The following is a 16,239-nucleotide window of genomic DNA, read 5'->3' on the forward strand; positions in this document are numbered from 1 at the left end:
AAACATTGAAACCGCTATATTGGAAGCATAATCGCTTTAAACATCCAAAAATAAACTGTATCATATTGAAAGTTTCATGCGAAATTCGATTACCCATTAACTGAATTCGGTTAGAATAAAAAAGAGTTACCACTGAGAAAGTGTCACAAAATTGTTTTCAAATCGCATTGATCCACATTCACATGTGTGTAACTGTTAATTTGAGAGAAATAAAATACTTTTAAACGGGTGAATTTGTTATACAAATTTTTGACAGCCAAATATTATGTTTTAACCATACATGCTTCAGTCTAAATGAAGCCTACTCCATTTGCATTCGTTTTGTACACGATTTCTACACAAAAAACCACATTGAATAGTTTTTTTTTCAATTGCCACAATATTGACTACATTCACTGGATCTCGGTATAACTAAAATTCAATTGGATCATGTGCGTGTATTGTCTACTTGAAATGAAAACAGTGTAGAAATTGTGGTTCAGTTTGGGCTTACAAAATATATTTACACTTATTGGCATATTACATAAATTCAGCGCGAATGAACCGAACTCTTTGTTGTTCCGACACCAACCAAACACGCTAAGACAAATATGTTATTAATTAGATTTTGTATTTTTCGCTCTGGCATTTTCTATATCATTCGCTTGCGAGAGACAAATATTTGAATAGAAAAACAACAACAATTACATAGAAAGAAACAATTACGAGAAGATTACGTTCGATTTCCGTCTTTCGTTTTTGTCTTTTTTTATTTACACTAATGGTTTTTTACTCTTTGTAAATAAATACACTTTCCGCAATTTCGATCATTAGAGTTTAATTTTCGTTTCTCTTTACGATTGATACAAGCATTTTCTCTTCTTATTAAACCGTCGATTAAAATACACGCATTTCCATTTACACTGGTCTTTCTCTCACTGATATTTCGAAATACATTTGCGATCTTGTTTATTATTTTGAATGCAAAGAAATGTTTGTTGTCATCGGTCGAAGTAGTCGGTCATTTTTTTCCTTTCTCACAAGGGTGATTTTGCATATTATTTACATGAAATAAATGTTCAAAATGAAGAAATGACAGACTGATTTTTAAATTGATAAATAACGTCCAGTGACAATGGCGTTGTTGAATTGTTTATTTTTCAGTGAAACATATTTCGACGAAATGATTACTAGTGTGTGTGAAGATCGACGGTAATTTTGTCTGCCAATATGTAGAGAATGAATGCGTCATTCTGTGTGTTGCAGTGTAAAGATCGCAATCGATTGTTATGCATCGGCGTGTTTCTGGGTTAAGGATGCAATCGATGTGCAATATATTTATAGAAATGAATATTCAACAATTCCACAGAGAAATGTTCTCTATATGTGTGTCAAATGATAACGGAACATGTGGTGCTTTTATGCATCACATATTTATAAATATAGCAAATTGTGTGTTAATTCGAATACAGAAAAAAGAACGAAACATTCAGTCAGAATGAAAAGTCGAATGTGAATTGGTCAGCGGAATGAAAAAAAGAGAAGAATGAATTTTCAAATAGAAAAAAACACATGTGAACATTTGAAAGAAACAAAAAATGGGCGAATGGAAATGTAAAACGCGTATGCAAATGTATACATTTACGGAAAAAGAAGAATTTGGCTATATTTCTAAAGAGACAAGTTGAATTGATTTGAAGAAAACGAGTTTATTAAGAAATTTTTATTTCGTTCACACAAAAACCGCTTCCAAATGCAATAGTTTAGTGTCGGTCGTGCTTTTATCGACAACAACACTGTTTCTTTGTTGAAAGACGATAGAGAGAGAGAGAGAGAGAGAGAGAGAGAGAGAGAGAAATATGCGCGACATGAATTTTTCATGCAAACGGGTGAGAGAATGGGTGATTTTGCTTGATTATTGCTGATTTTGTCTGTCTATTCCGTTCTGGTTTCATTTCAAATATCAGCCGGTTTCATTTACAGTGTATTCGTAAAATTGCTTATTTATGCATAAATAAATTAATCATATAACCTTCGCCAAGACACAAAGTATTGTCTTGCACGGTACGGTCATGTGAAATCGGAGAGCGTGCGAGAGAGAGAGAGAGAGATAGAGCGAGCGAGAGATCTTTTAAAAGTACAAAACAGTAAAGTATATAGAAGGCAAGATGAATCAAATTTGTCTTGGCTTGGTGTATGTTACGCTGCCGGATCAAGTTGGTCAATTTCGAGTGTTAAACATATTATTAGTGGGCATATAATACATTACAAGCTGTTAAGTGTCATAGAAATGCTACAGACCACAACCAAATAAATTCGCGCACCAACAGCAATGGCAAAAACAACACGCAGTGCGGTGGACTTTATGAGTTTGCCTAACTTGCGATTACTCATTTCGCCTTGCACAGAAATTGAATTAAATTAAATCATTAAATGACGTAATTTCTTGTTTCAGTTTCGCACTTTCAATGTATTACACATTCTGTTTAATAATATAAATAGATTGGTGTGTTTCAAAGTTTGTTTTTTTAAGGTGTTTCGTATTTGCATTGGTTCAACGATTATTCACCGCATGGAGCTCACGGAACTTTTAAATCAATGACAACGAAAAAAAGAGAATATAAAAAAGAAAAACTTATCACAATCGAATCAAAATTGATTTTTTTTCGTAGTGTGTTTATGGTTGAATTTGCATTTAGTGCTTTGAGACATGAGTGTGTCGAAGTTGATTTTGCATTTCCATGAAGGACAATCGTTGCGAAAAATCGATCGATTAGTTAATCGATCACAAATGAAGTTCTCTTACCATTTTTCCTGCTTCTCGAATTACGAGGTTGTTCAATAACAACGGCACCGCCGTCATCATCGACACGATCACCTGTTGGATTTTGGATCAAATTTCCCGTACGCCGTTTACGTGCATATGTATGCACTGGCACAATGAGTCTTGGTCGTGGTATACTAAAATCGGAAACGTTCGAATTACCATCACCGCCACAGCTGCTCGATATTGACGACAACGACGATGTCGATGAATGTTTCTCTTCTGTGATTGTATTTACGTTTCGGTTTTGGTGTTTGTTATTACTCTCATTTGTTGGATTGTTGCTCGTTTTCTGTTGTTGATAGTTGAACCATTGATCGAGCATCATTTTATCTTGTTTTATTTGTTCGGGCGAAGATGAAGGTTGTGCTGGTATCACAATTGGTTTCTTTTTCATGATTGATGTAAGCCGGGGCAATTTCTGTTGTTGTTGTTGCTGCTGCTGTAGCGACGGCAAATTCACCGACTCATCAAAGCCATTACTCTGTCGCTTATCACAATTGTTTGTTGGAATGCCATTTGTTTCATTGTATCCATTGCCGGTATGCATTCGCTCAAAATAGATATCTTGCAATGGTGTCGGATTTATGCGAACACTTTTCGCACGAAACAATGGTTTTTTCTTCGGTTTACCATTCGATCCATCATTATCACATGTTCCATTTGGTTTTTGTTCGGTTCTTATGTTTCCATTCGATTTCATTGTGAATTGTGAAAAATTGCTTGGAATTATGAACTCGTTGCCGTTTCGATTCTTACCACCATCGTTCATCGCCGAATGATCGTTCTGTTTTGTTGATTTTGTCATCGTCTCGTCGACGGTGCTGCCATTTTGAATGGCTAGCAAATTGTTTCGTTTGAATCGATTAAAATTCTTGTTTATCGTGGCTGTTGGCATTTTCGCAATTTTTTCCGGTTCTGGTTTTTGTTGTTTCTGCTGCGGCGGCTGTTGTTGATTGAATACATGTCGAATGTTCATGGTGTTTGGCTTACTGTTGCCATTCGACGATGTTGTGTATCGCATCGTTTGTGATCGCTTAATTTTCGGTATTAAAATTACTTGATCACTTTTGACCGCATCATATTTATAGCCATTTGATTGCCAATTACAATTGCCATTATTATTTTTTGACTCTTCATCGATTACTTTCTCTTTCAATTCATCCCAGCCATCATAGTTACGTCGATGCTTCTGACGTATGGTCGACGGTTTGTAACCGTTTAAATTGCGCATTGTCTTTCGAAATAATTCATTCGATTGATTTAAATCTAATTTTTGCATTTCTTCCAGTGTAACTTGATATCGTCCCAACGATGAAATGCTACTTCGTCGATTTTCATCGTCCGACGAACTGTGCGGTGCACTCAACGATCCAGATGATTGACTAAAATATTTACGATCAAGTGGTTCACTTCGGTACTGGCTATTCGGTGATGGTGTTGTTAAATTATTTGCCAAAAATCGTCCATTTTGTACAGCCGCCGAATTTCGGCCGATGGTTTTAATCGTTTTATCAGCATTTAACCAATTATTTTGATACAACATTTCCATCGGACTCTTCTGATCGAGCGACAATGTTGCGTCAACAACACGACCCGGATAATGACAAATACGCATTTTCGCTTAAAAACTTCTTTTACGTGTTTAATTAAATGAAGAAAAACAACACCCAAAATTCCAATTATTGCGCAAGAACACACACTTTAATTTTCACACTTCTTTTGGTGAAGTTCATTTAATTTCACAATCAAATTGTGTTTCAAATATGCTGATGGTACGAGTATTAATTTCGAAAATTAAATTCTCATTTTGTTTTTGATAGATGAGTTCAGAGTTGAATGCTTGTGTACGTTGATTAAAAACGAAAGTAATCGAAACTTAATTCACGTGATATTCCAGCTTAGAGACTGAGAATATGAACGAAGCAACAGAGAATATTCAAAGCCGAAAAAAATGTTCATAGCATTATTATCTCAGTTTGTTTCAATAAAAATCGTTGATCTCTGACATTTCGTTATACATTATTTACACTCCACCAGTTAATATAAACACACACATATACATACTCTCATATTCATTTTCATGTTTGTGAAGACATTTAGTACTGAGAGCTGTTGTTACATGCACTAAAAACAGCACCGAACAAAATGTGCACACCAAGACGACAGATGCACGAATATGGCTCACCAGTGTATATGGATGAAGAAACGAGTAAATTTTAAAATCGATATGATTTCTGGTTTATTTTGTTTATTTTTGCTCGTTTGTTTGTTTCTTTTTCGCTATGTTTTAGCAAGTTGTCATGTCGTTTGAACGTTTTTGCCATTTAAAATAGTTCTTCATCGGTGCTTAGTTCATTGCATGCTATTTCTCTCTTTCTAAAATGATGAAAAGAGGAAAAAAGAACTCAAAAATATTCCGAATGTGAAACAGCTCCACGCCTTCGTCACACAAAAAGTACACAATCTTTTTTTTTTCAAACATTCAATCACGCACATAAAACACAACACAGAACACATTCACTTGTATATGAATAATGTGCAATGTGCGGGCGCGCTCACAAGATCAGACTCCGTTTTCTTCTGTTATTGTTATTGTTGCTCCTTGAAATAAATTTTATTTTATTTTATTTTTATTTTTCGTTGCTGCTGTATGCAATTGAATGTTCGATCAGGTTTTTCGATATATTCGCATAAAATGCATAAATGCGCTTAACAAAAAAAAAAAAAATAAGAAAGCTGATCTGTTGTTTTGGTTGGCCGATGAACTTCTGTCGAATGATGAAAAAAGGTTTCCGTAACGTACAACACTCTCAGCTTTATCACTTTATTTCGACTACACTAAAAATAACCCTCGACACAATGTAATCACAAAAATCAATCAATAAATATAGCCACAAAAAGTAAATAGCGAACAAATATTTTCGTCGATCGAAATAAAAGAACAAGAGTATGATCAGGCAATGTGCGCGTTGTGTGCTTGACGTGCAAAGCACGACTAAAGAAATCGCCGAATGAATAAACAGCACATTGAACATGCTCTCAATACTCAAATCACACACACACACACATATATACGTACCCATACAAGTTTCGCATCGATCGCTCTCTTTACATTCGGTCGACGTAGAACTGAAAGACAAAGAGTGAGAAACGGAATGGCAGTGAGAGTGTGTGCAAAAGAGTGAAAGAAGGTAAAAGAGAACCATGGTCACACAACAATGCTCTCTCTATTCGACTATTGGAATGGGCTTGTTGGTTCACCAATACATTCGCTCTCTTTCTTGATGCTGTCCCGATAATCTTTTGCTATGGACGATGGTGTTGGTGTGTGCGGCTATTGCGAAAAAAAACATATGGTATTGAGTTCAATGTGCGAAATATCGTGTATGCACAAATTGTGCTTCTGCTCTTTCTGTATATTGGAACACAGTGTAAAAATAAATCGAGTTTCGATGTCTGACAAGAGAAATGCATCGCCAAAATGTACATGTATACCATACACTATGTATGTAAGGTTCGGAGTCGATCAATGAATGCGTGAACGTATTTCGATCATCAATTAAATAAATAAATCTATATAATACTGCCATTGGAATCGTTTCACAAAAAAAAGGTGAATGTATCATTGTATCGTGCACTTGAATTGATTCGATTCAAAGTTCAATAAGTTAGAAAGAAACGTTTATTGAAATTTACATTGTAATCACATACGCAATTGACGGGGACACACATAGTTTAATCAGAAGCGATCAATTTCGTTTTAAAAAGGAATTGATTTGAAAGTTGTAAATTCCATGTCTTAAACAACATGTGAGGAGACAAGTGTTTTGAAGTGAAATTTTTTTTTTTTTTTTTTCATTTTCGTCTAGTCTTTGTCACTTTCAATTTTTATCCCCTTTTCTTTTGCTTCCAATCATAATTTATGCAGAGGCACTCAACTTGTACAAGAAACTCCACGTGATGGTGCACATCTTTTCATTTTTCCATCGGCAATTACCATAATGCTATTATAGAATAATAATATCTAACCGGCCAAGTGATAAATTAAGTGGTTTCGTGTGTGCATTCAATAACCGCTCGACCCAAGAACAGGTTTTCTACCGTATGGTGTTATTTTTATCACCCAGTTCACTTGCCACAGTATTCGCGCGCACACGATGCGCCAAAGAAATGAAAAACAAAAAAAAAAAAACATTTTACAAAAGTCTACACTGCGGCCAACTACATCTGAAGATGTTCACAACAACCGAAAAGCGAAAGTAATGCAACTTTATCTTGTTTGACAAACTGGAATTTTTGTTAGAGATCAAAAATGCACATAGAGAGTCTTGAATGCCGATTCGAGTTCGAAAATCAAGCAACACGGTCACAAATCACACATAGACACACACAAAAACAAACACAAACAAACACGTGTAATGACGACGCACATAAAACAAGTTGAACTGCATTCAAATTCACATAACATTCACTGAACATTATGGTTGGACTCTGTCGGGCTGTTTGTATTTGGTAATAATAATCAATCTTGATGGCTGCAGAAATTCATCACTCTCATAGTTGCGATGGTTGGTAGTTTACGATTGCTTTAGGCTGAATTTCAGCGGAAAAAAAGAAACTATCGTGATTTTCAATGGCCGGTCATTGAAGATTGTGTTGGGTTCATGGTATTTTCTAATTTGGCTAGATTTATTGGTCATCGTGATCGTATTGTACTTGATTTTAATACAAATGCGTTCAATCAAATCGTTCGGTCTATTTGGTGCGAGTTAAATGCAACAATCACATTGATTTGAAAGAGAGAAGAAACGTTGAACATTGTCGCTATGCGTCAAATTTCCTTTTACGGTTTCACTGACGCTGCTATCATAATCAAATCAATCGTGTCGATAAATAGCTTGACTGCTTTCTTTGACACAGATAAATGCTTCACTTGGACGATTGAACGATGTGAACATTTCAAGACCGCATGTGTGTGATGTGGAGTTTTTTTCCTTTTTCAAGTAGAGAAAAAAAATACACATAATTGATTGCCACTTTATTGCAGACGTTTAACCTGTTGCGGTACGTTTTTCACATACAAACACTTGAATTGGTTTAGTACGATTGCATTATTGCTGTATTGCGTTTCTCGTGTTCGCTCTCTCACTGTCTATTTCTCTTTCTTATTCTTTCTCTTTCCCAATAAATGTTTTTTTTTTCGACGATTTATCTTTAATTGAATTAATGCAATCCGTAAGATTATTTGCATTTTACATTCACCTTTCCGTGATGCGGTGAAATAAAGAAAAAGTCATTTAGATAATAAAAGCGCATCAAGAAAGAGAAGAAAAGCATATTTAAACAGAAAAAAAGCGAACATAACAGCCGTTTGTTGTTGCAATGGATCGGTGTACGCCGGAAAGCGAATAGCAAATAAATTTAACTTATTCAGTTGACTTGTTCGATTCACTTTATTGCTAACATTAAGATGTGGTACATCATAACAAAATGCATTTTATTTTTATATATTTCACTAGAAAATGCAACTTTCCATCCATCTGACAGTTACACCGAGAAAAAAAGGCCCCATCAACTTAGCATACAAACAAAAGAAAAGAATAGCCCGATTAATCAATGCAGCAGAAAAAGCTAAATAGACACACAAATAATAATGAAGTGAAGAAAACAACGCAACAACCAAAACGTGCATTAAAATCCATGAAGAATTACGAATGGTATATTCCATCCAAACATGACGCGTCAATGCACGCAGATTTCGTTTTCGGATTCACAAAACCGCATAATTTACGCGATGTGAATGTGTGTGTGCATATGATTTTACGTTCATTATATACCATACATCATCGTCATGGAGTGCACATCGCCTCGCACATTGTGTGCCATACGATTTATGCAAAACAGCCTCACCTTTTTATCATTAAAACACATACAGAATCTTCTCTTTTTTTGGTTTTTGCATAAGCACAAAAAACACACACAATCCGGTTACGTGCGGTTTTTTTTCATGCACTGAAAATACTCGAAATTTTTATTTGTAATTAATAGGCTTCTGAAGTCTAAATTCCATTCGTTATCGAACGCCAGCAAACATTTTACGATTTACATAAAGAAAACATAAGGCGGAACAGTTATGGCAACAACTGAAAATTATACATTTATGATTTTATGCAAATGTTTTGCTTTGCCATAATTCTTTATTTAACTCTGTGCAATTGTACTTTCTCAAGCAAGTGTAATCGATGCTAGAATTACTTCAATCAAACGTGGTGTATTGTTTGGGATTTATCGGAACTACTGATGTTTGTTGAAGAAAAAAAGAAAACAGTCTTACACTAGTTCTCAGACTCTCAAGCAGAATTTTTGAAATGGATCTAAAATTATCGATCTGATATAATTAATAACTGGATGCCGCATTTAAACATGAGAAAGATACAAAATTCATTGACGAAACAATTTCTTTAATGTTGAAATGTACGCAAATAGAAATTTTATCAAAAATTCTACTCTTAAGTTTTAAAAATTCGAGAAAAAAAAGATCAAAGAAACTCACCTTCCATAACATAAACGATGCTTCCAACATCACCCTCTTTGATGATCAAACTCTTGGCAGCATATTGAACCGGATACATGCAATCGACAATTTCGCGAATTTGATTCATATCCAAATTTTTCATGAAATCATTGTCCAAAATTGCCGATTTGATGAGTTCACGAGATCTGTTTTTGGATGATAAAATATGAAAGAATTAATTGGTGTATCATTTAAAAAAAAACCTTATAACTTCACATCGAAATAATATCGAAAACCCCTTAAGTTAGACTACATGAGCTACGAAGTATTTCTCATCATATCGAATCAACGGCGCTTCGATATGTCGACTTAACATTTTTCTTGTTTGTTTTAAACGAGATGATGCACTTTCTTCTTATTCAAAAAACGGATCAAAATGAAAGTGAAAATGAGATATATCTAGAGATTTGATTCTAATCGAAACGAATAATCAATCAACAACGTTTATAAAATCGAAAAAGTCCAACAATTTGTTAAATTTAATCGAATTCATTAATGACGATAAAATACCAGCAAATTGCATATATTAATGATTATATATGGTTAACAGTGTTGATTAAAATTTTTGCTGCAATTGAAATGAACGAGTTTTGCTTTAATTATTTTGAGAAATGACCGTTAGCGATCAAATGCCGTTTTTTTTTCGTTACCACTCACCATTTCAATAAAAGCCAAGTAAATGGCGCGCCTAATGCAAAAGGAATAATTGAAAGTATGTGATATCGCAATTGATTGCCTGCACGACGGCATTTATTTAAGTTGATTTGTTTGCTGTATGGTTTCATCAAGTGATCGCCCAAACCGCACCACATTCCGCAAATATGAAAACACATATTTGCGATGAAAGATGATAAATGATCGTTTTTTTCTTTTTTGCTCTCAAATTCCGCTCACTTGCTCAATTATGGCAATAAACGTTAGCACAATAATTATTATCATTCTTGTTAATTCCGTGCAAAATGCTTATTAGAAAATTTTGCTTCGTTTTGAATCGTTTTGAATCGTTTTCCGTTGGAAATAAAATAATTTTTTTTTGATTAATTTTAAACTATTTTTCATGATGTCCTTGGCAGTGTTTTTATGAGAAATTTGCAGTGCCGGCAATCGATTTGCGTTGATTGAATTCATGTTGATATCAATTCCATGCGAAACGTAGCGTTGCGAATCAATTGGTGATTAATTGTTGTCAATATCATGTTGTATCACGTGCAATACGAACCGCATGAAATTTAGTTTTATTCGTTAATTAAAGCGTAACGTGATACGCATTTCAACGAATTTATTCAAAACCGATCATTTTCATTCAGACATTTAGAATGCCATTAAGTTCGGCAACGAATGTGATGACTTGGAAAAAAAAATTCGATTTATTATTTATGCGGTTCGCTTATTAATGATCCAAAATCAAATAAAAGTTATTGTATGACATTTAAAAGTGAATTGTAATATTGCTTTAATTATTTAATGTTGAATAAAAAAATGGCTCATGTTCAACAAACAAATTGCTTGTAAATGATTTTGTCTGGTGAATTCAAATGCATGTTTAATAAATGATCTTGTTTTGATATTTTGATTCAATCGATTTCGTTGTATATTGTGCGCCAACGCGAGATTTTAACGATGTGATGTATGCTTTTAAATAACTCACTCAGATGAAAGATTAGATCAAAGAACAATTGACTTTATTCACTTGACACACAAACACACACACATACAGAGAGAGAGAGAGAGAGAGAGCGAGCGAGAGAGAGAGAGAGAGAGCAAGAAAGAGACACAGAATGAAGTACAGCAATTGTGGCGCTTGTAGGCACTAAATTGTATGGTTTGGCGCAACTTTGTGAAGTATTTTGCATATCAATTGAAAAATATTACATTTGAATAAAGGCGCTTGCAAAACATCAAATTTCTCTTCAATTGATCTCATAAAACTCTTTTATGACTATGGCAAATTCATTGAATTTCTACAAAGTATAATACCTGCAATTCAACGGGCACGTGTTTACCATTTACTGGCAACGAAAAAATAAACTAGAAAAATTAGAATTCCATGCTTAATTTTGCCATGGTATGTTTCATTGCAAACTAAAATATTATATCGCACATAAAAGAGTTTTATGAATTCATTAAATGCTTTGGGAAAAAAGCGGAGAAAAACCGTGCTATGTGTTTGAAATCTGAATTGATTTCGTAATGTGATTCGAACAACATTTTCTAATTTACAATCGAAACGATGTGTATGGTTTTTGTTAATGCACTGCGGTCGGTATCTTGATCTCAAATAGAATTTCATGTATCTACTGCGTGTTAGATGCCTATCGCCTTTGATACACATTTATTGCATTCAATCTTTTTTTTGTGTGTGTCAAAAGAAAAAGACGAATAAAAAAATGAATGCGCAACTATCTTTTTTCACGCGTATAAACCATAGATCGGACATTCGGAGTTCGAAGTGGTTGACAAGAGCAAACAAAACTGACAACGACAATAACACTTGCAAAGCAAAAAACCGCCGTTTTAAATCGTTTCCCAAATGCAATTTCAAATTGACAACGACCGTTGCTTTTTGTCGGCTACAACGCATTGATTATATTTCATAAGAAGTTGCCGCTAGTGGGCTTTTTTCTCTCTCTCATCGCATTCGGAATTATTGCGAAATAAATTGCATAATTCAAAATCTGAATTTAATTTAATCACACAGTTTTTTTATTCGTTATTTTTATTCTTGATAGTTTCAAGACATACTCGAATTCACATTTCGATCCATATTTATATTGACGGAGTCAGCATGGCTGTCTCCACATTTCATAGAACCGTTTTTTGTATGTGGCGTTTCATCTGGGGGATGGAACAACTGTTGCTTTAAAATGGCATCCGAAGTGTGATCCCATAAGGAGCCCCGGGTATGGTCTCTTTATTCAATAAATTTCGAAAATTTACATGAACAACATTTTTGCAAAATTCAGAGAAATGTCGGAAAAAATTCAATGAGATTCCAATTCCAAGATCCGTGTCAACCCCTAGTTTTCGATTAATAAAAAAACTTTTCGTTTAAAAATGAAAGAAAACAACGTCGATAGTTGTGCATGTGAAACTGATTGAAAGTTGTCTCGAGTCTGTAATTTTAATCGTTTCTCAATGTTTATAAAAAAGACGCGCAAAGCGACAGATTGCCCGAGCCAGATAAATACCACATGTTAATCATCACATCAAGATGAATCGTACTTTTTTTTAATTCGCACAAGGTGGTACATTTTGGATTGATTGATATCAAGAGATTCATGTCGAATATAAAATTGATTGAATACGGTGATTTACAAAGAGTCATAATATGAGACAAACTGTACTTGATATCATATAAATGTTGAATTGTGAAAACAACAACAACAAATAAATGTTTTCAAGCACTTGGAAGTATGTAATTATAAACAATTAGTATTGTTTATTTTTTTTTTGTGTTAATTACACCGTAGGTCAAGTATACTCACGAGCACATGGAACGGAAAAACACCAACACTCCGGAATAATTTCATTTAATTATTTTCATCATTTTACACAATTGATTTAGTGTACAAACTGCACAAGTGCAACAAGATACGAACAAAAGTTTTCACTTTGCTCCGATTTCAAAATCAGATTAAACACGCAGTCAACAAAAAGATCATCATCAATGTGTTCTGTGACGTTGAGTTCAATTCAAAAACTATGAAAAATGGCGGATTATACAGGCATGTTTGAATTAAGATTACGAATTTTTGTATTTTGAAATCGGATGTTTGAATCGGTGGTACTAATTTGAAGGGATCAAGATTTGAACTTAACAGCAAGTCCGTATTATCTTCACTAACTTTGATTTGAATTAACAAATAGTAGCTCCGATTTCGTATTCGGGTACAAAGTGTAGCGATCTCATTACTTCGAACAAAGACTTTTTTTTGTAATTGGTTCGACTAAGTGGAATGAATTAATTTGAGAATGACTTAAATGTAGAGAATGTGATTTAGATGACGAGAAATATTTAACAAAAACGTGAATATGATTTGAAATTTAAATTAGATTTTCATCTATCTTCATCAGACGATGTCAGTGGGCACAACATACCACAATAATCGCAGCCGATGAAAATGAGTACACAAAAACAATGATTTATTGATTAAAACAAACACCCATTTGACATTCACACCCAAATCTATAATATTTTTCAACACTTTGGTTTTGAATTTGAGTCTAATAAATTCGTATGTGTGTATGTTTGTTTTTGTCGTCAAATATATTTGAAAAAACAAAAAAAAAACAGATATGAATTGTGTCGGAATGTCATTTGGCGCAAGTGAGCTCGCAATAAATACGTGCTAAAATCGAATAAGTGGATTTGATGTGACAATGTCACAATTTAATTATATTTCATTTTCGTTGAAATATTAATCGAATCGGTTGATCGACAAACGAAACGCAACGAAAAAAAAAACATCGACAGCGATTGAAATGAAAATTGCAATCGGCAGCAGTAGGAATGATAGAGAATAACTTGTTTCGCCCAGGCGAAAGATACGCAAACGCAACATACATTCTAAATTGTGTATATAAATCAAATAAACGGCAGCTCTAATTACAATCATATTATTTGATGTATTGAAAAGATTTTATTAACACCCGTGTTCATTTTTTTTGTGTGTGTCATTGTGTGTTTTCCTCATTTTTAATTAGAGAATCAGAGTGTTTGGGTGTGAGAATTGTGTATTTGACCCTGATGATGTGTTTGTTTCTGTAATATAATTTTCCTTGAAATTTAGCCGATTATCACTTACAAGCTGGATTTTGGTATTCGCACCAGACCGTCTTCTTCCGATATTTGAGCGAGTGCTGAAAGTGGTTCGGCGCTGATGGCTTGTCGTTTCATTCGTGGTTCGGCCACGGGTAAAACACGTGTTGATTCAATGCCCGGCGACCAATCTCCAATTCCACTGATGCAATCATTCCATTCTTCCATACAATTGCATTTATTCTTTTGTCCGACCATTGCCTGTGTGATGGGTCGAACCACTTGACGAAATTTGTCAATTTCCATTTGTAATTCAAGGATACGCTCTTCTCTTCCCTCCAAATTACGTTGTACAATATTCATATTTCGTGACAATCGCAATACTTTCTCATTTAATTCTTTGATCGTTTCATTTTGTTCACGAATCAACTCAACGTCCGATGTTTTTGCGAGCGGCGATGCATCGCTGCGTTCCGATGCGATTTCACTTTGTTTTGCCATTCGATCCGTTTCAATATTGGATGAGAATGATTTTGGCGCATTGCCACTGTTTCGTTTTGCTGTTGGAGAAGAGCCACCAGTGCCACCGGACATCAGTCGCTGACACTCTTTATTCAGCCCATTTATAGTTGTGTCACGTTCGAGAATGATTCTCTCGAGGGCAATCAATTCGTCGTTTTTGTGTTGCAACGATTTATACAGCAATTGCAATTCTTCGCGCAACGATAACACCGTTGCATCGTCACGTTTTGAATGTCGTGGACTTTTAACGGCCACCTTTGATGCACTCATAGTTTTAACACGATTCATTTATAAAGCCACAATTACGATTTAAGTTTTTCTCGGTGATACACGAACTTTTCATTCAAATGTCTTGATTTTCAAACTGATTTTTTTTTAAATATTTGCTTTGAATTTGAAATTGATTGGCGTTTGAGGCGAATTGATTTCAATGGTCTGCATTGACTTTGGGAAAATTGCTTTTCAAATGATCTTCGAAGTAGCTGACGAAATAAAGTGGTATGACACAATTTCGAAAGGGAAATGAGTACTTTAGTCGTCTGATATTGTTATTCTTAGCTTCGCTTTTGATAATGCCTATCTACGCTTCGTTCAAGGCGATAAGATTACTCAAGATGAAATATTTATTCTATTTCAATTGTTTGTCAGTTTCGTTTGAATAATGATTTCGATAGCATATCACAAGACATCTTTTTTCTTTGTTATTTTTATCCCAAAAATGGTATAGCGAACATGACGTAAAAATTCGCAAAATCGATCTGCTGGGGATCTTTATTTCCAATGTCAAAACAAAGCGTTTAAATCGATTCACAAGTGTTTTTTTTTGTTCGTGATAGCTTTTTATATTTTCCAATCGCTGTGTGTGTGTGTCTGTGTGTTTATGTTTGGCACCTGTTGCAAATTATGTCATGCTTGGAAACGAGTATCGAGAGAGAAAGAGAAAGAGCTTCAGTTGATTTAACCTGAACTATATTTTCATAAATTTGTTTATATTTTTACAGCCGCATTGAACATGATGTGTTAAACATGGAATCGGTTTTGAAGACGTCCATGAATCATTGCGATACGATTTGCTTTGATATTAAACCAACGGCCTTTAAAATTGATTTGCATTGCGTGCATGCAATAAAACTGGCATCGTTTATTTATAGACACGTAGATTTTTGAACTTACAAACGACACACTCTTCTGGCAAATTATGATGAATATGCATCTGTTCGTCGATCTGTCTATAATTAGAAAGGAAAACGCAAAAGAAAAAAAGTGGTGTGCCTCAAAAAACGGCTGTGAATATTTTATTGCATTCGACGGACGTAAAGAATTGCAGAAAGAAACAACAAATGTTGGCTGTAGAGAATGTAAAAGAGAGTGAAAAGAAGCTCAAGTGCCCGTTTGTACGAAAAATTCTCAAGTCGGCCGACCTCGAATGTGTAATCATTTTCACCGAGTGTGCATTTTATTTACGTAATTTTTATTTTATTGCAATTTAATCTTCTTTTTTTTAAACAAGAAAACGTCTTCATTGCTCGGTCGCGCCACTTCAACGCCAACGAACTGAGCAAATTGTATCATTAAACC

At 34.5% G+C, this 16,239-nt stretch overlaps 1 protein-coding gene across 4 annotated transcripts in view; it reads right to left on the reverse strand.

Annotated features, from left to right (window-relative positions):
- Nucleotides 1-16,239, reverse strand: part of LOC116338275 (cGMP-dependent protein kinase, isozyme 2 forms cD4/T1/T3A/T3B) — a 43,762-nt gene that overhangs the window by 9,807 nt on the left and 17,716 nt on the right. For 2 of the 4 annotated variants that reach the window (XM_031763412.1, XM_031763413.1), the window contains exon 4: nucleotides 9,360-9,526. In XM_031763412.1, coding sequence (XP_031619272.1) covers nucleotides 9,360-9,526 — 167 coding nt within the window. Of the gene's footprint in view, nucleotides 1-2,785; nucleotides 5,786-9,359; nucleotides 9,527-14,185; nucleotides 15,026-16,239 lie in introns of those variants that run through there. The other 2 variants (XM_031763414.1, XM_031763411.1) reach the window with 2 other exon arrangements.

The sequence above is a fragment of the Contarinia nasturtii genome, unplaced genomic scaffold, assembly GCF_009176525.2.
Source record: "Contarinia nasturtii isolate CC-2019 unplaced genomic scaffold, AAFC_CNas_1.1 Cnas_scaffold_350, whole genome shotgun sequence".
Taxonomy (NCBI): Eukaryota; Metazoa; Arthropoda; class Insecta; order Diptera; family Cecidomyiidae; genus Contarinia; species Contarinia nasturtii.